Source organism: Adelges cooleyi, unplaced genomic scaffold, assembly GCF_023614345.1.
Source record: "Adelges cooleyi isolate 19-005CV unplaced genomic scaffold, UGA_ACOO_1.1 ACOO_flye_CR_arks_rails_tigmint_CR_PRNA_30, whole genome shotgun sequence".
Lineage (NCBI taxonomy): Eukaryota > Metazoa > Arthropoda > Insecta > Hemiptera > Adelgidae > Adelges > Adelges cooleyi.
Genome location: NW_026095971.1, coordinates 8,219,790 through 8,239,218, shown reverse-complemented (window position 1 = coordinate 8,239,218; position 19,429 = coordinate 8,219,790). Strand labels below are relative to the sequence as shown.

The window sequence follows — 19,429 nt, the reverse complement described above, 5'->3', positions numbered from 1 at the left end:
AAAAGTAAAATTACCGCTCTTAATATTCTAAAATAAGTGGTTTTACATTGTAAATAAATTTTGAAAAATCAGAAACACTCACACATCTTGCCTCAACAGTTTAAGGGCTTGGAGCAACAATCAAATACAATTTGTTTTTTTTCCTCTATCCATTTTTCTATAATGGGGGGAAAAATAAATTTTGCAATAACATGCAAGTGTAGTCAGATTTTACTATTTGTTGCTACTTGCTTTCTAAATGTAATGATAATTTCTCCATAAACAATAATTTTTGTTAATAATTGATATCTGGTTGTTGTTCAATTGAAACCCCGATCTCAATCAGTAGTTTCTTTATATAATGCAATTTTTACATTAGTCACAATATTAATTGCTATTTGTTTAAGTCTGATGCACTCATGTTATTTATGGAAATCCTGGACTACAAACTAAACTTTTTGCATCAACAATTTTAAGCAAAAAATGTCTGACGTACCAAAAAACCACTTTAATTTTAATTTTTGGTTATTTTCGAGATATAATTAAATTAAAGGTTATTAACTTTCCTATCATAACATGACAATCAGAAAAATAAGTATTATCTCAAAAGATCAAAGAAACTTAAAGTATAATTATAATTAATATTAGTTATATATATTTTTTTTTGTTAATAGCCTTCATATAATAATAACTTAATTCAGTTAAAATTGATGCCATTTTATTATTTTGTTTGAGGGCAGAACTGTAGTCTATAATCATTTATTTGGTACCAACACAATGAATCATCATCATCAGCCTAATGAGCCTTAAGTTTCAACGCTGCCATCATGAAATGATAGAATGGCTTCTAGATGGATACCACGATTAATACGAAATTTACAAATTACAATACATAGAATAAGCAGAGTAGCTGTGGTCAAATACAATACGACGCCTGACCTTTTGTCATATTGTGCTGCCACTCTAGGTTCCAAACTAGTTAAATCGCCACTTAGCTGTAATTTAACTCATCACAGCAAAACTTTGCCCGGTAAGAATAATATATAGATTTTAACTTAGAACAAAGAAAATAAAATTATATTTACAATAGAGTAGTACTGGTTTTGATTTATTTTAGGATACACCCAAGTATAGCAAGGAAATAATTTAATATTATATAAAAATTAAATAATCAAATATACCGCAATAATTTAAACACATTGCTTATGATATGATACAATTTACAAATACTATTTAATTGTAAAAATTATAATATGTTATATCTATTATATATATATATAATTAATAATAAAATAATGTCTGAATTTCAGTTTTCTAGCAAACAAATTATTGTATTATACAATTTTAAGACAATAATACCAAAAAATAGTTATAATTTTTGTACAATAACTAAGTACATTAATTAAAATATAATATATTATAAACAATGTATATTTATTATAATAAACTATAATTTAAATTTATTATAGATAGTCTTAGGGAAAAGAGATTATTTTACTCATATTATGAGAAAAATGCGCTAAATAAAAATATTGAATTAGATGATTAATAATAATTGTTATACACCAAAAATGTGTTAAGGTCCCTAACAAATAAACGAGAGTAATATTATTCGACATTACAAAAAACACAAATTTAGTGTTGTTAGAAATACAAAAAAATATATGTATATTTAAACAAAACAAAGATTGACTAGTTTAATTTTGGTAAAGTGGAAAAAAAGACAATAACACATTAAGCAAAAAAAACCCCTAGTACGAGGTTTCTAGAATATATGCATGTGTAAAATATACATTTTATAATACTTAAACTCAAAAACAATTGAAAATGAACTCGTGTAAATTACACGAACATAACTAATCACTTGGAACAAAATAAATGGTACTTAAAAATTATACTTATAGTTTCAATTCATGGAACGTTTAAACATGGAATGATTTGTTTAATACATATAATACTGTACGGAAGAGGAACGAGTAATTTTATACATTTGGTAACGTTCTTCCCGCGTCCATTAGAAATTTATGCTTAAGCATGCCGATGCGAATGCGACTGCCTGACACTGACTTTGACCTTTCAACTGTATCACTGCACCTAAAAATTAATTAAAAATGTTAATGTTAATGCATATACAAATGACCAATAACCACACAGCTAACTATACAAGTCTAAAAATTCTAGACAGGCATACGTTTATAACATTAAAAACTTTAAGAATAAACTTTTCAATAATGGAAAATATATTAATGAGAACCCCTCCACCAGCCCTCATATTTTTAATAAACTAGATTAAGTTAGTATATATTTTTGAATCCTGCCGCACTAAGTGCCATGATGGATATCTAAAATTGTCTTACTCAGTACTCTTTGTCCTCAGATTGGACCACCCTAATCATTTATTTTTCAACGCTTTCTTCTAATAAAAATCCTGATTTAATAAGATTACAATATAATGACCACTGTGATAATAGCTTCTAAATTCTACATAAAAAATAAATAAATACATATTAAGGTTCTTCACATTATAATCAAAATTAGTTTAACTTTTATATAAATAAAAGTTTCATTAAATAATGACGTTATAGATTTACTTCAAAGTATAGTCAATATAGTCTATAAATAAATCCTAAATGCACCACTGACACACACGATGTACTAAAAATTATACAGACTTATAAAAATACATTTATAAAATTAACAAAGCTACCGTTGTGTATGTGTAAATTGGCGAATAGAGAAATGCAGAAAGAGAATATGGATGGCTAATTCAATTTGTATGGGATGAGAAGCGGAAAATTAAAAACTGATAAAAAAACATCATTGTGATAAAAAAAAAAATTGATTACATCAGTCCTTCTGTACCAAACCTTCATTCATACCATAATATAATTGAAGTCTGACAGTAATGTCTATTCTACATGGAGAATTCTGTCAGGTTAAAAAGTTATTGAAAGTCCAGATGACAAAAATAGAAAAAAATACTTTTATAGTTCCGGATAAAAGCTTATTTAGTATTATAGATTAAATAGACTACCTAGTATAAAATATAATTTATGTAGCACAAATAGAAAATGTTTGGAGAGGAAACTGTTCTCGACCTTAAAAATGTTTATTTGGCGATGATTTACTAATCGAATGACATTAGAAACATCATGTGTGTTTTCAGGAGTTTGCACGCCTACAGGATTGATTATCATTTATGAATTTATCTATATTTGAGCCCTGTTATATAATATTTATTATGGTACAACGTCAATTCATAATGATTTGTCGGGTATGAACTATTTTATTTGCGAGCATTAAAGAGATTCCTAGTAATAGTAACACAAAAATTGCCATTAGGAGCTACGGGAAAATTGTTCATAAACATAATCATAATAGGATATTTTAAAAGTACATCGTGCAGTAAGAGAAACAGCAGTTCTCAGTAGTATGTTGTTATGAGTTTGAAAAAAACGAGTGAACAAGTATAAATAGTGACTCGTTAGTCGTTAGTAAATACATTTAAAGGTTTTTTTAGTTTGACATACTAGTATTACGATAACAGAATACATAATTTGTGGTAACGTTTTCTTTTGTCAGAAAATACTAGGAAAACATTCGGCAGCAATTAGTATAGAAGTTAGAACCAGAAAGCAAATAGTATAGTACAGTACACTTGTATGACGAGCTGTTGTTTTTAATTAAAGTACGACAAACAAAAATATATGTAATTTATTTTAGGTATTCCTTTAAACGAGGTCGGAGGAATTTAAATTGGCCAAATTGACTCGAAATGAAAACACGATCCCTTACAGATTCAAAAATTATATGTATAGTTTTACATAATGTTACAGGAGACGGATAATTCTATGTGTGGTAGATGTATGTGTACCTATTTATAAATATTGCAGTATACTAACAGCATTTTGTGTAAGGATTTTTGTCTTTATAATTCAGAAATCCTCTCTCCATAGTAATAATTTATTATTATATAACATACTAATTACTATGTAAATCGTGAGTTTGTTTTAGGCTAGCTATCTCATTCTTTTATCTTTTGCGCAAGTCGTTATCCATAAAACGAGACTAACATACTTATACATTAAATATATTTTTGACTCCATTGTTATACACAATCAACATTGCGCTCACATTTTTAACATTTATTAGCTCACGGAAAATTCAATGCATTCTCTCCATTATAAAAATCGATAAAAAAAATATGCATACGAATATAATATTCTGATTAAAAATTATTTATATGTTTTAACTTATACGTAACACATACAGGGTGATCCATAATGCAAGACACTAATTTTCTCAGAAAATAATTACAATTTTATAGTTTTTCTTATTGAAGCTTTTTTTATTTGTTTTATTGTACAATGTTATACAATTACAAAATATTTAGCTTTTTTTAAATATTTCCCACAGCATTATTAACTTTTAAATTTAAATGGCAACGAATATATTTAATTATTTTTTTTAAATAAGAATAACTTACTGAACATTTTGATTGGTCAATAACCAGTTTTGAATAAATACTTTTAAAGTTATTAGAGTCTGAAATGTATGAGGTGTTGAGTGAGAGATATTAGATCATGAATATTATGTCCTTTTCTAGATATTGTGACAATGTTGCAATATTAGGACATGAAAATGTCTATATTAATGTTAGATTAACCTTTAACCATAAGACATATGGTTAACTGGTTGTAGACAAGTTAAAATGTTCAGAAAAATTGTTTAAAATTGCTATCTTGAATATTTTAATAAAAAAATGTTTGTATAATTTGTTAAATCAACGATTCTATTAAATCAAATTCAAAATGTTTCTTGTTTTATTATCTTGCACGTAAGACATGCATTCAATTATTTTAATCCAGTAGGTACTATCGGTATAGCTAAGTTGAACAATAATGGTATCATGCAGAAGTGGTGATAAAAATAAAACAGTTATGTAGGTTAATCGTATGTAAATGAATTTCGAGGACATAATTATAAAACTGTTTATCTATTATGTGTGCCTATAACACTCACGAGCATAATAACAAATCATAATAGTTAATGTACATAAAACATTTAGAAAATCGATTAAAAATGTGAAATAATATTATGTTTTATGAGTAACTATACTTGGAATTTTTTATATTGTAGACTAAAATCTACATTCATGCTCACTGGGATGGGTGCCAAATGATTTAAAGCATTATAATAGACAAGCAGAAATATTCAAACGCACACATTGCAAATAAACACAACACCATATCTAGTTTATCTACCTGTCCCAGCGCGAAACTATTGTTGAAAGTAAACAATGTCATTGTTAGCATTAAAAATACAAAGTTATATTTTAAAATTAATAACACATAATAATATCTTTTCAGTTAAAAAAAATGACTGTACATTTAAACAAATTAAATACCTGATTACTGGACGCCCATTTGTTTGGCCATCTCTATCGAAGGTGCATAATGTTGGTATTGTGGTCGACCGACACTTGAAAGAAAAATAAAGAAATATTTATTATTTAAAATACTAATATTAATGTAAAAAAATAACAAGTACTAACTCGGTCGGTTTGTGTGGCAGAATTTCGTGTTTCTATCGTTTTTACTGATAATCGTGGTTTTTGAGCTAACTGATCCCTGAGTATCTGAATAGTACGGTCCTTTTTTTCCATCTGCTGAGCCATATACGCTATCTGAAACGCATGATCCGCAACTCAACTCCTGATTAAAGTAAATAACGCATACTTGTCTCCAAAATGCAGCAGTTTTACAAAAATATTTATCCCATTTAAAATAAAGTATTCATGCAAAGTAAGCCATGCTTTTATTACAATTTATAAACTACTGAGTATTTCTAAACAAGATACATTTTGAATTTGATCATTTATGATTTGTTGATATTGAACATTATAAGAACACAAAATAATTTTACTCAATTATTTAACTAACCTGTTGTTTCAAATCCACGAGTTGATCCTCGTAACAGCAATGCATTTCCTGTTCCAATGGATAAGTCATATCTTTTTTGTCCTAGAAAAATATTTTGATTAATAATAAACAAAGTGGACAAAACAAAAATTGTTTTAGATATCCTTAAATAATTTATCTTAAGAACACTCTTTTTATTGTTTACCAACCTTGGCATTCAGCTGATTTTTTAATTAAACTAATTACTAAACTTTGGTCCTTGGGATTTATGTATGATTGATTTTTTTACTATTGATATTTGAACTCAGTTATTATGTACAAAACAAGCATACTATAGTACTTGGTGATACCATTTGAGAATTGGACACCGGTACAATAGCCCAAAATTGATTTGTACAAAATAAAAAAAGGGTTTCAAAAAAAATGTTTGTCATAATTCAGTTTGCTAATTACCTCTATTAGAACTCTGTTTAACTCGAACAACATGCTCTTGATGCTCGCAACCTCGTCTGTGACTTCTTGAAACCGGTTGTAGCTCATTATTACCTCCCCATTGTTGATCTCCTTTAATTATACACTTAAATTTTACTCAAAAAATGTTACCACTGCCCAAACAGGATAAATTAAGCTATTCGCTTACTTTTGAATTGACATCAACTGTATCTTGGACTGGGACTATATTATCTTCCTTTAATGAACTACTACTGTTCCTAAAAAAACAAATATAACACAATTAAACTTATTTGAGTAATTTTTTTTTATTCGTCTATTCTTTTAAACCTTTTAAAAACTCTTTTAGATCTATTAAATGCTTTGATCATTTCGAACTTTTTTTATTACGAACAGACCAGCTGTTTTTTACTGCACATTTATATATATAAACGCGTTTGTTATGTATTGAACACGTCTTAATGTGTGAAATTGACGAAAGCGACGGCGCCCAGGGAAAGCTTGAGACTTAAGGACAAAATAATACTTCTTTAGTACGGCGGCTTTGAGAAGTAAGAGAAAAATAGTGACGGAGCACATTGACTGTACGGTGTGTAGTTAACCGGTTTAATGACTCAGATGTAGCCTGCTGCCTGTTAGTTGGGGGGAACACGCACTCGGTTCCACCAGTCCGCGGCGGCAGCGACCAAGGTCATTAACATTGTCCTCTTTCGGTAGTATCGACAATAAAATAGTTTACTCCCACCCAATAATAACATGTAGTATATTTTTTTTTTGTATTCCCCTCGTTAAATGTATTACGCCATTACCATAAACGTGCTCTCCAAATGTAATTATAACTTATTTTTTAATTTTATCCCGTAGGACCTACCTCTTGGTTATGAAACAAGTCCATTCATCAAACGCATTCTGTTTTTTGCTCTCCAATGTTTTCAGCATGGTTTGATCTTCGTCGCTGTTAGGAGTGGCGTTTTTCACCGAGTTCTTATCGTCTGCCAGGTCCAAATCCAACATTAGGTCGTCCGAGTTGAGGCTGTCGCTCAGAGACCCGTCGGCGCTCTGTGATCGTCTCAGAGATTTGTTGCCTACGCAAAAAAAAAATAAATATTTCATATGTATGCATAATTATACACACATGTACACAAATCGGGTTTGCAATACACTTTTAAATGTCACAACGCGGGATTATGTATTTTGAAAGTCTATACCCGTTCGACCACTGCTTATATAACTTCCCCGTCGAAACATAATTTCGTCAATGTCGTCTCCATTACATGACTCCGACGGTGGTCCACTAAACATAAGGGCCGGCTGGTCAGCTATCTCATCGTCAAAAAAATCCCTAGTGTCCGACGAAAACGACCCACACTTGGAAATGTTACACTTAGCCGGCGACATGGAATCTCGGTGATGCTCGCCGTGAATGGATTCTGTACAGGACAAGATGAAAAGTTTGAATATTACATTATTCATTGATTTATGAATAAGCCAATTTTATGGGTATTGACAACACTTTTAAAAGGCCAGTAACCGTACAAGTAATTTAAAAATTTTCGAGAATTGATCACAACAAATATTATTTCTTTCCCTATTTATAATTATATTTTATAAAGAAGGTAGCGAATAAACGCATTTAAACCTACAGTTTTTTACATCCCCAAAGTCCCAGTAGATGGCAAACATAGGAATAATTTCATTATAATTCAGTTTAACTATATTCCATTCATAAATAAAATTATTAGTACGAAATAATAAAATATTTGTTTTACTGACGACCCTAAAAAGAGTTATACAAATGGAAAATCAACTATCATAGGGGCTAGAAACTAGAAAGTAACAGTTAAATACGACACAATCAAACAACTAACAACAATTATACAAGGTCGTTATGCACTTAATTATCTAGTGTAAAAATTGTACTATGCGCTGAATGCTCTTTACTCGATCCGTGGTGGATAAAGAGCAAGACTAACAAAACCTATTTTGAAAACGAAGAAGGATGACCTTTTGTAGGAAATATCATACATGATATCCACGATGGACTGAGTAAAACGGTATTTGCGTAGGTATTTTGATAAAAAAAAAAATCCCCAGTGTCCGACGAAAACTGTTTCTGTTGTTAATAGTCGCTTTGGTAGTATGATAAAAAAATTACCATTTATTACTACTATATAGGTAGCAATCAACAGTCCAGCAAAGGGTTATTGGCCAGGGATCGGTTTTGTTATATTACGTGAAGTAGTATAGTGGAGAAATCAATTATTTTAATACTTCGATATCTCTAATTTTTCTGTATGCCATTGTCTGCATCGAATATTCATATATTATTATTGCGGATATATTTGTCAGTTTTATAGGTAACCGTAAATCAATAAGCTACGCCTTCAATATAATTGTAACTTGTATTAGCTAAGTAATAACTAATGTATATTCTTCATTAATAAATACTAATGATACACTGTATACAAATAATTTAATTTTAATAAAATATTTTTGATTTTAAAAAAATACCTAGCTGAGGAAGGCATTGGTCCATTTCAATAGTTTCCTCCTTGCCTAAAATCTACACTTTGATGTTAGTAATCATGACTCATCAAAAACAGTATTGGATGACCAACATAATATTATTTGACATTGTAAACATAAAAACGTTTATCCTATATTACCAAGAAATTGGTCATTGCTCTTGTAATTTTGCTTTTATAAATAGACTAACCGATAATGATATTATCGCGGTTTGTAGTCCCATTGACCGTATCCCTTTTCTATTTTATTTATTTTATTAAAAATATTTCAATCGTTTGTTTAGACGAAAGCAGACGTTGCTTTTAATTAATTTTCTACCACCAATAAACAGTAAAATATATGATATTTACAATTGAAATTGTGTGTTATTCTGGATAACATCTAAATATCACTAAAGTTATTAGAGGTAAGTTGCATGAACAATTAATAAACTATATTGTACAAATAACATTGACTATTACATATATAATAATTTACAACATAACCACACTATTTTCCATTTTATCAAGAACCTTACCTTTTCCCCTAGAGGGGGAGGAACCTTTTTCTTTATTTAAATTTGTTAGACGTAGTTTTAGGACTTAAATAACTGAAGGTCGATCTAGAATAGGACTATAACATACAATTTTCTCAAAAATCTGTAGTTAAATTTTTTTTTTTTAAGGAAAACCAAAAAAATGAAAAAATCACACCGGCTGCGTAATTAATTTCCAGGTTGTTGTGTGTGAATGACTCATCGGGAAAATATATGTACATATAAGTAATTGTAAAAAAATATTATAGACAGACAGTCATACCCAATTGCTAAAATAAAATGTTAAGTTCAATTTTGATTATACAATGCTTTTTCTTGATATTTAATAGTTTTACCATAGACAGAATCGCATTGAAGCGTTTATATTATATTTAACAATGTAATTCCTTAAAATATGTGTTAAATGCTGAATAGAAGATATGGATTGTAGTTTTTATTATTAATATTTATTATTGTTGTAATAAATACATATTGGGTAACACATAAAAAAGAGCGACAAGTCGTGTTTTTCGCAACTTCAAAGAATCGAATTCGGCGAATAAATTTGTATGAATATAGATATAAGTATTCATTTCCGATTTTTCGAAGATTTTACATATTGTTTTTGTTTGAAAAACTATAGTTTCCATTTTCAGAAACCATCGTTGTCGTATAATAATTATTGCAAAATATAAAACCATTTCCAAAATAGTGGCCGTCCAGATTCCAATTTGTAAATTATGAGAGATGTAAAAATCGACATGATTTATACATTATTTTTATCGATAGTTTAAAAGTATTCAATACCAAGGGCGGCATGAAATATGAACGATTTAGAGTCCGGTTACGGTTATGGTGGCAATTATTGAATTTAAAAATCATGCGTTTCTCAGAAAACCTTTACTATGTTGCGCTTGAATAAATAAAGATCAGCCGCCAAATTGTACCGTGATACTCTTTTTAACTTGGTTAGGTTATATTTTTAGCAGTAACCATATAAAAAAGTAAAATATTCAACGGTTGTAGATTTTTTTACTTTTCTTTATATGTGTAGAAGTATAATTTTCTACAGGCAAGGTAAGTATTTTTTATATTTTCCATTAACCAGTAAAATGAATACTCGTACTTATTTTTAGATTATTAAAACAAATCCTTCAGAGAACGCTACCTAACTGTAATTTCTAGTGTAAAACAGTTTGCACTTTGCGCGAAATAATACTGTAGAGGCTATGATAGTACTAGAATTGCCAAATTTTCATAGAAAAATGGAGAATGTTAACATGCTTAAAGCGTGGGATTTTTTTTATAAATCGAATATTTTTTTTCCTGAAACTGTTGAAAGTTCAGGGTTATTAGTATTTTTTCTAAAAATTATTAAAATTCAGTGGATTGAGTAACCGAAAAATTAATAAATTGATATCACATAACGGTAAACAGAAAAACATATTTTACAGAGTATTTTGGAATTAAATGTAAAACTTCAGATAATAAAAATTATAAGACCACCGCATATATGATTTATTTATAAACTGAACTAAGGATTCTTGATTATTTATTTTGTACTTTATAATGTTTGACAGCTATATGGTTACAACTAATAGGAAAAGAAAATGCAAAAATATTGTAAAATGTAAAATATTCAGTTATTACTGCTAAAATAATGTTTTATAGCTATTCAGGATTTGAGGACCCAATAAAATACACCAGTAACCTAGTTACGATTTCAAATTGAAATTTTTTTATTACGTTTTAAAATATGTTGTATTAAATGGTCATCAAGATCGTCCAAGAACAAGAAGCAATCTAGTTCCAGACTTCTCTACATTTTTGTTTCTTTAATAACTATTCACCACAAGTAACACAACTGTTTTTTTTCAGAGCTTAGCAAACGTCAAATCCTAAAAATCGTCTGATGTTCATTACGACATAAGTGCATATTAGGAATAAAGTCTCTAAATTCTATAATATATAACATACATGCATGTTGGGAAACTTTATGATTAACGAAACATAATGTTATTAACTTTATGAAAAAAAAACGTAATAAAAATTGCAGTGCGCAAAACTTACTTCACGATTTTGAAAGACAATATATTTTAAATAAAGTTTAATTATACACATTTTATATTACTAATAATGATTAATACCAATTTATGTTTAATAAAAGATATTTTAATATAGGTAATTTTTGCTACACAAAATTTGCTTTTAATTGTATTTCTGTAATTAACTTATAATTTTTTTGCATAAATATATTAAGTCTCTTATTTATGAATTTGCATTAAAAAGGAAATTTGTATTAACTTACGATTGTGAATTACATATTTATATAATTTTACCTAGATTTTATTACCTAACTTTATTTCCATAAGTTACTCTTTACAACACTGTTCTGGAACAAAAACTAAAATAAATCTACTTTTCGATAAATCTGAATCTAGCCTCAAAATTGTTGTAGTGTTATTAGATACCTAATATGTATTTCTAATTATTTTGTAGAAAGTAGTTTACCTGTTTTACTATGATGGAATTCAGCAGATTCTGACTCGGTAGGACTTAAGCATTCATCATCTGGTGATGTTTCATCTTCAATACGCATATTGGAAGACATAGCTGCCAAAGTGGCAAATGTCGTATCTTCAATGTTCAACAGGACATCTCGTAGTGAAACTGACATATCTACATTAGCTGGACAAATCATTTTTTTTTAATGAATTTAATAGATTTATTTTTAATAAAATATTTTTCTAACCAAACTTATTATCTACAACATTCATTTTATCTTTCATCTCTGTGAACTCTTCTACAGCTAATGCTTCACCAGGTCCATATTCTTCATCGCTACATGGTGTATCCACCTGTTCAATTATTTCAGTCTTTTCTTTTATAAACTCTTCCCTAAACATAAAAATAGTAAAATCAATCATTTTTATAACTAAAAATAAAGGGTCTTGATAAAGTTCCGAAAATTGTCTTAATGCTGCACTTAATCATTTGTTCAGCAATAATATTTTACTAATAATATTTTACTCTTATATTTTTTTCTGAACAAATGAATCTTTTTGTTTCTATCCAATTTTTGTTCCGGAAAAAAATCAGATAGGAACTTTTTAAGAATAATATCCGGACCCTTGCTAAAAAAAAAGTACATATTAAAAAAATAAGAGCAATTTGGGGGAGTTTAAGTGTGCTTAAAATCCTTAGTTATGAAATTAGCACACTAAACAATTTTTTGTTTTATAATATAATGAGAAGGGATTTTCTGTTATTTCCAGTGCTCAAACACTTCTACTTATTTTAGAAAAGCCATCGTTTAAAACAACATTTACTTGTCATGTTTTTCTTCGTAACTGCTTAGGTCTGAATCCTCATCAGATGATGTCAAATGTTTAGAAGATGAACTAGATACTTGCCTAAAAAAAGGATTTTGGAAAAAATATGTTTACTATTGTTAGTATGCTAGCTTACATACATAATTTCAAAAAAACTAACCTTAAATACTTATTGGCTCTTTCTCTTATTAAAGGTCCTTTAGCATTTGAATTTAATGTGAGCCTTGATGGCCTATTAATGGCAATCACTTCAGTAAACTCAACTGAGTCACTTAATTTTCGAACAGTCACTCCTTGCTGCATTTTTCTTATTGCTTCATTTTTTAAGCGCATATTAGCGGCTGTCTTAGCACTCTTATCTGGACTTTTAGATATTTGGTATCTAAGTGGTATTTGAGGCCTCGGCAAATGGCTAGCAGTAACTTTTGATACTGCAATTTTTGAACCACCAGAATTCAATTTAGGAATTTCTCTCTTTTGAGGTTCAGACTGACTTCTTCGCTCTATTTCTACTTTTTTTGCAATAGGTTGGACAGGTTTTACAACTGGTTTACAAAATCCAAACCTAAAAATAATGTTGTAGCTTACTACTCATACCTACTCGACTGTTAAATTATAACACCAATGACTAAATTTACCTATTAGGTGAAGGTGTAGATTTTGAATTACTACTTCGACAATTTCCTGTAGGTGCTGTACTTGGTTTTGGCATTTTAGTGTCTATAGGCACTTTGTCAATCGAATTAGATGGACCTGATATTGGTCTGACTTTATTGGTCTGAGTGGGTCTTCTAAATCCAAAAGATGAAGACAACCCTTTTGTGGCTGGAAATTGATTTTTTAAACTTCGGTTCGCCTAAAAAGAATTATAATTTATTTTTTAACATTACAAAATTTACATGAACTAAAAATACAATTGAGATATAAAGTTTGCACAACTGTGACGAGTGTATTGTGTAATCAGCGATAACACCATATGGCAGGATATGTGGAACATAGGCGTGAGATTATTGTGAAAACATGAGGTCACGATTTCCTTTCCCAATTCCATAAGAGGATATTCGATTAACCAGTCATTGTCGCCGGCATTTTTTACATTTAATATAATATATATAGGTACTCCTAATTTTAAATAAGAAAACTAAAAAATTTAACTTAAATAGCTCAATTTCAGGAGTAAAAACGGCAAGCATACTATTTACTTAATGGCTCGTCATCCTAACAATATTAAGTTATAAAATAATTAAAAATTAGTACATTGAAAACATTTAGAATTAACTATCGACATATATAAACTTTCAGCACTACAACTAATTATATACTATACATAAATAGGTAAGAGGTGGATTGGTAAGTTATTTAATTCATGAATTTAAATAAATATTTAAATTGTTTAATACATTTCATCAGTTAAAGTCACTATAGATTTATATATAGATTTTAACATACGAAAAGTGCTACTAAATTGGCATTTCAAGATTTATATATTTTTATAATTTTATTAATTAAACAAATTATTTATCAGTTTTCGCAAATATTTGTAAAAAATCATAAATTAAAACACGTGGTCTACGAAAAAGATAGAAAATCCACTCACCAAATAAAGTATTTTAGAAAAAAGAGAAGTACAATTTTTACTTCAAAATAATTTGCACTGTTTATAAAATTATGTAAGTTTTAACATGTTGCTATTGATTTGGAAGATATTAGTCTGGTTATATTGTTTTCTAATAAAATGGTTTTAAAAATAGTAGGTAGAAAGAAACATTAGGATTTTTTAAGTTAATTCTACATATACACGCCGTCAGCCGATTAAGTATTATTATTATTCTGAACACGAAAAAGAAATGAGATGTGCGTATAAATCTAATATATTTATGCCTATTATGCATTGTACTTTTATGAATTACAACTTAATATCTTAATATAATTTTCAAACAATCGTTTCAACTTGAACGCATTGATTTTACAGGCAATAAAAACTAGACGATGTTGACTATGTCAATGCAATACGTCAACAATTTAGTTCCTAAAATATACTGAAATAGATTTTATACACGTGATAGAAACAAAAATAAACTTCAGACTGTTTATAACGATGATAAAAACACTGTATTTTTAGAACAAGAACCAAAATAAATCTATTTATAGTACGTTTAGAAGACAATAAGTATTGTTTCATTCTCTTAGAACTTGGAATTGCTACTTTAGAAATTCAGAAAAGCAAAATTTAGGTTTTTTTTGTATTATGTAAATATTAATTATATTAATCTCTCTTTTATTAATTATAAAATATATAATAATATTAATAATCAATAAATAAAAAATAATAAAATAAATATTATAATGAATCATTATTATTTAAAAAAATAAAAATTATAATTCATAGCAACTTTAAAAAAATTAACACACTTTAACTTATATTATAAATAAAAGTGACAATGTCACTTAACTAAAATATTAAAAACTGTACACATAGTTAATATTTTTTTATTTGAATGAGGTTGTTGCCTTCAGCCTGCTCAGGTAGGTAATAAGTAATAACTAATAATAATTTTTCCAGTCACAAAATTGTAAGTTTTATTGAGACGAAAATACATGATTGTCATTTTTTTCATTCAGATCTATACAATAATTAAAACAATGTTTACCAACAGAATTCAGTAGCGGGATTCAATTTAATTTTGAATCCTACTTATTTTTTTAAAAGTCTAAATTTTAGAGTTTTAGTCTTTACATAGAATTTAGTAAATTACATGTTATTTCAACTACTTAGGTTGGAAGAAAAGATTTTTTTGTTTACCGATTTTGGATATTGATTAGTCAGTATGGTAAAAATAATATGCATTTTGAAAAACGAAAGGGGATTTTTTATTAATATTTCCTGACATTGAGCTAGTGTTATTTTCTGAATCTTTAATGATTTTTAAGTTATTGCATTTTGAAGTTTGCAACTTCGTAGTCGGCCAACAAGAGGTTTTTTCCCCAAAATTGTTTCATTCTAGGCTATTATTCGATTTTATGTTTTGACTACCTATATAAATGAGTTCTATAGACTCTAATGTACAATAATTATCCAACTTTACGAGTAATAGATACTTTCAACCTTAAATGATGTTTTTGCTATAACCCCATAACAGTTTAAACTAAATTTTCTCATCCAAATTACAATTTAATATAATGATAACAAATCTCAAATATATATAAATAAATATATTGTGAAATCTAGCTGTAAATGAGATTGAATTTGTACAAAAACACTATTTAAGTAATAGCCAATTATACTACAACAAGTTTATAGTTAACATCCCGAAATTGCACCATCCCTACTGCTGATAATTTATAAATGAATAAATATTAAAAACAAATTCAATATTAATATTGAATATATTAACTACTATTAATAATACTAAATAAAATTACCATAATCTTGCACTGTTTTTAATTATTCTTCAAGTTATCACCTAACGCACTTTAATGTTTCTAAGGTAGTGTAAAACTGTTAAATGGTATGCATATTTAATATGTTAGATACGAATAACATAAATATTCAATGTCAAAGCTACTAAATCACAATGAATATTGATTGAGTTTGATTTATTATGATGTATGAATTCAACACTTTGATAAAAAATAAATAAACATTAATTTTAACCACAATTTTTCATTCATTACTATGTGTTGACGTGAATTGATTGCAGCTCCCTCTATATTTTTGTAAATAGCTCTGTACTATTTAATTTATTACATTTCTCTACTGTAGTGTTATTATGCTCCATAAAATGTATTAGATTAATAACATAATTAAAATTAGTTACCAAAAATGAATAACCATTTACTTTCAATTAATAAAAACAAAAAAATAAATATTCAGTTATGTTATGTTGGAAGGTAGAGAAAGTGAGTGTTGCTCACTGGCCATGCCCTCTAGAATGGATCAATAAAGAGGAAACACCCTTGCACAAGAGGGTGGTAACACAACTCTGGAAGGGGTGTGTAATAATTACATCATCCAAATGTTTATTTATCGTACAAACTGTAGAATAAAGAGAACATTTAGATAAAATAAATAAAACTATGATAGTATTTATTAGTTAGTTTTTTTTTATTCAAGGGTTAGTTGTATTTGTGTAATGAGAGTACTTGCAACTTACATTGGTCTGTCTTAGAATTTTATTAAAGAACTAAACTCTGATAATGCTTTCAAAATACTCTTCTAGTTTGTTATTTTTCCTATTAGCTGTTTAATATGCTAACACACGTCATCTGCTGGCCATTAACCTTGTAATATTATCTGTGAAATGGTGGTAAAAAAAAAATCATAACCTGAGTACTTATAGAATTTAAATCATTCATACACAAAAGAATAAGCACAATATTAGTATTCTCAAATTCTACATTCATTGTTTAAACATTGTACGCATAACAAAGGTACAATTACAATCTATTATACCAGATAAGGCAGGACAGTGCTGTTCGAAGAACGCTTAAGTTACCGTAAAGTTTTAGTAAAAATGAATAAACCACTCATTTTCCATGTTAGTAATTTAAAAGAACTTATATATTCTGGAATACCGGACGTCTTTTAGCTACAGATTTTTAAAAAAATTGTAACGTTATATATTATATTTCATGTTTATTCTAACAGTTTCAGATAATCCTACTATGCATTTTCATGTTAAAAAAATAGAAGCCTAATTTTTATATAGCAGAAAATTAAAACTTAGATTATCAATGATAAAGTTTTTAATGGAAAATTAAAAAATATGTTTGTCATAGCATTATTAAATAATATATTTGCTGCTTTTTAATAAGCTGATATTACACAATCTTAATACTGTTGCAATCAATGTATTTTAGGTCTAAACAACCAATCTTAATTTTTAGCCAGCACAAATTATTACTTATTTTACACCATCTAGTTTGCAATACACCTAACAGAGTTTACTTTCCTTGAACAAATCAACAATAAACTAGTTCATTAATTTAAAAATTATGCTTACTAATAGAAAATTAAAACTTTAAGCTTATTTGTTAAAATGTACAAAATATTAAGTTAGTTTTACGTTTAAAATACAATTTTTTTTTGAAAATGCAACTACAACTACTTGAGTTGTGGAAATGAATATTTTTTCAAATACGAATATAAAAAAATAATATTGTAAGGGTCCTATCACTGGATAGCTTCCCAACTCATAGTCTACAAGACATTTATTTACATTGTTAGCATATTTTCTTATTGTATTGTATATTTTCTTTTATGTACAGATTGTAAATGTTATTTAAAAATAAAAAAATAATATGTTAATTATTGAAAATTGCACTATGTAATATTATGTTAGTACGAGCCAATAAATGCACTTTACAAAACACCCATATTTTGCAATTGGTTATTTTTTGCCCCAATGTAATGTTTTTTATGCTAATTAAAAATCTAAGTCAGGAATCTGCACACTCCTTTAGTTCATAAGTTATTGCTACTTTGTTGAGAAATGTCATTGTAAAAGATGCCTGCTTCAAAATCCAGCCGTAGTGAAATAAACATAACAATAATTCTCAGTTAAAGTAACTATAAATTTTGAACTAGAGAAGGCTATAGATTTTTTATTTCAGATTCTTAATAAACGTAAGAAACACTAGGTACAAGTTGGCCAGAAAAAAAATTATATAAGAGTTCCTAGTAAAATGAAATTGTTCCAAGCCAAAACCCATTGTTTTTTTCTATAGTTTTGTCATAGGCAACAATAATTGCCGAAGTATAAATAAAGCTATAATTTTTAAATTCAAAATAAGGGTATTAATAGAATAGAATTAAGCACAGATAGATTGAAAAAAAGGAATGTCAGGTAAAGTAAATCTATATCACCATAGATTATTCTTAAATCTTATAAATAGGGAATTCAGTTATTTACAAGATATAATAAATAAATAATTTCTTACATTATTAGATGATGGCAAACTCATGATTGGAAGCAAGTGCTTTTTGTTATGAACTGCTTTTGATGCACTTTTACTTGAATTACATCCCATATATTATAATATGCGTATTTCAAACTAAAACACAACAACAGAACTGATTCAACATGTTTTATCCAACAGTTACACAAAGCTGTATCAACAATGAGTAATATCGTGAATCAACCACATTAATATACTCACATGAAGTAAATTTTCAGGAGAATTGTATAAAGAAAAAGTAAACTTTCCGAATATTTATACAGATCTAAATGATACTGATATCATCAATCATCAGTAATTTGTGTATGAATTTAAAATATCGACACTAAAGGGATCGGGTGTTTAATGATTGATTTGCGATGTCACGTCTATCAATATATTGTTCCAACTGGAAACAGCGACTGTCGTATCACTCGTGTAGTAAGTAGTTTCACGTCTGCCCGCTGCCGATTTACACACAAGTCAGTAGTCAATACTTTGGTCCACTCCCAAGCTCCTTTTTCCGCAGTAGTAGTCGGTAGATACTACTACTAGATTTGTTTATGAATTGGAATTTGGAATACTCAATACACTAATCACTATAATCAGTTACGTACAGATACGGTAGCCAGAAGTGTGTGTGTGATGAATTATGGCCTATGGGTGTCGGATACCATGGTTATTTTATACCAGGTTTTTGCATTTCTACCCCCTCTTCATCAACATTTTCGATGATAATAAAAAATGGCAGCGTTAAGGTCAGCCAATCA

General features: G+C 28.1%; 1 protein-coding gene across 11 annotated transcripts; it reads right to left on the bottom strand.

Moving 5' to 3' along the window:
- Positions 1 to 1,465: 1,465 nt before the first annotated feature.
- Positions 1,466 to 19,334, bottom strand: LOC126839373 (uncharacterized). 11 transcript variants are annotated; one of them, XM_050574668.1, is made up of 16 exons: positions 18,882 to 19,332; positions 18,663 to 18,776; positions 13,361 to 13,578; positions 12,883 to 13,287; positions 12,720 to 12,803; positions 12,143 to 12,288; positions 11,902 to 12,078; positions 7,559 to 7,780; positions 7,222 to 7,435; positions 6,541 to 6,610; positions 6,354 to 6,464; positions 5,922 to 6,002; positions 5,534 to 5,665; positions 5,387 to 5,460; positions 5,244 to 5,259; positions 1,956 to 2,073 (listed from the first exon to the last, which is right to left on the bottom strand). In XM_050574668.1, the coding sequence occupies exons 2-16, from the start codon at positions 18,750 to 18,752 to the stop codon at positions 2,065 to 2,067; spliced, it is 2,049 nt and encodes a 682-aa protein (XP_050430625.1). In that variant the 5' UTR covers positions 18,753 to 18,776; positions 18,882 to 19,332; the 3' UTR covers positions 1,956 to 2,064. The 11 variants fall into 11 exon arrangements, with proteins under 11 accessions (XP_050430629.1, XP_050430622.1, XP_050430621.1 ...); XM_050574670.1 differs by having other exon boundaries at positions 1,968 to 2,073; positions 5,534 to 5,693; positions 18,882 to 19,333; XM_050574665.1 differs by lacking the exon at positions 5,244 to 5,259 and having other exon boundaries at positions 1,475 to 2,073; positions 18,663 to 18,795; positions 18,882 to 19,331.
- Positions 19,335 to 19,429: the final 95 nt, after the last annotated feature.

Excerpts from the sequence above, each read along its gene's own strand:
- LOC126839373 (XM_050574665.1), bottom strand. The coding sequence starts at position 18,752 with ATGGGATGTAATTCAAGTAAAAGTGCATCAAAAGCAGTTCATAACAAA. Across the intron at positions 13,288-13,360 it reads TCTACACCTTCACCTAATAG|GTTTGGATTTTGTAAACCAG; the intron begins GTAAATTTAGTC and ends CATTATTTTTAG. Across the intron at positions 5,461-5,533 it reads CTGCCACACAAACCGACCGA|TGTCGGTCGACCACAATACC; the intron begins GTTAGTACTTGT and ends TTTTCTTTCAAG.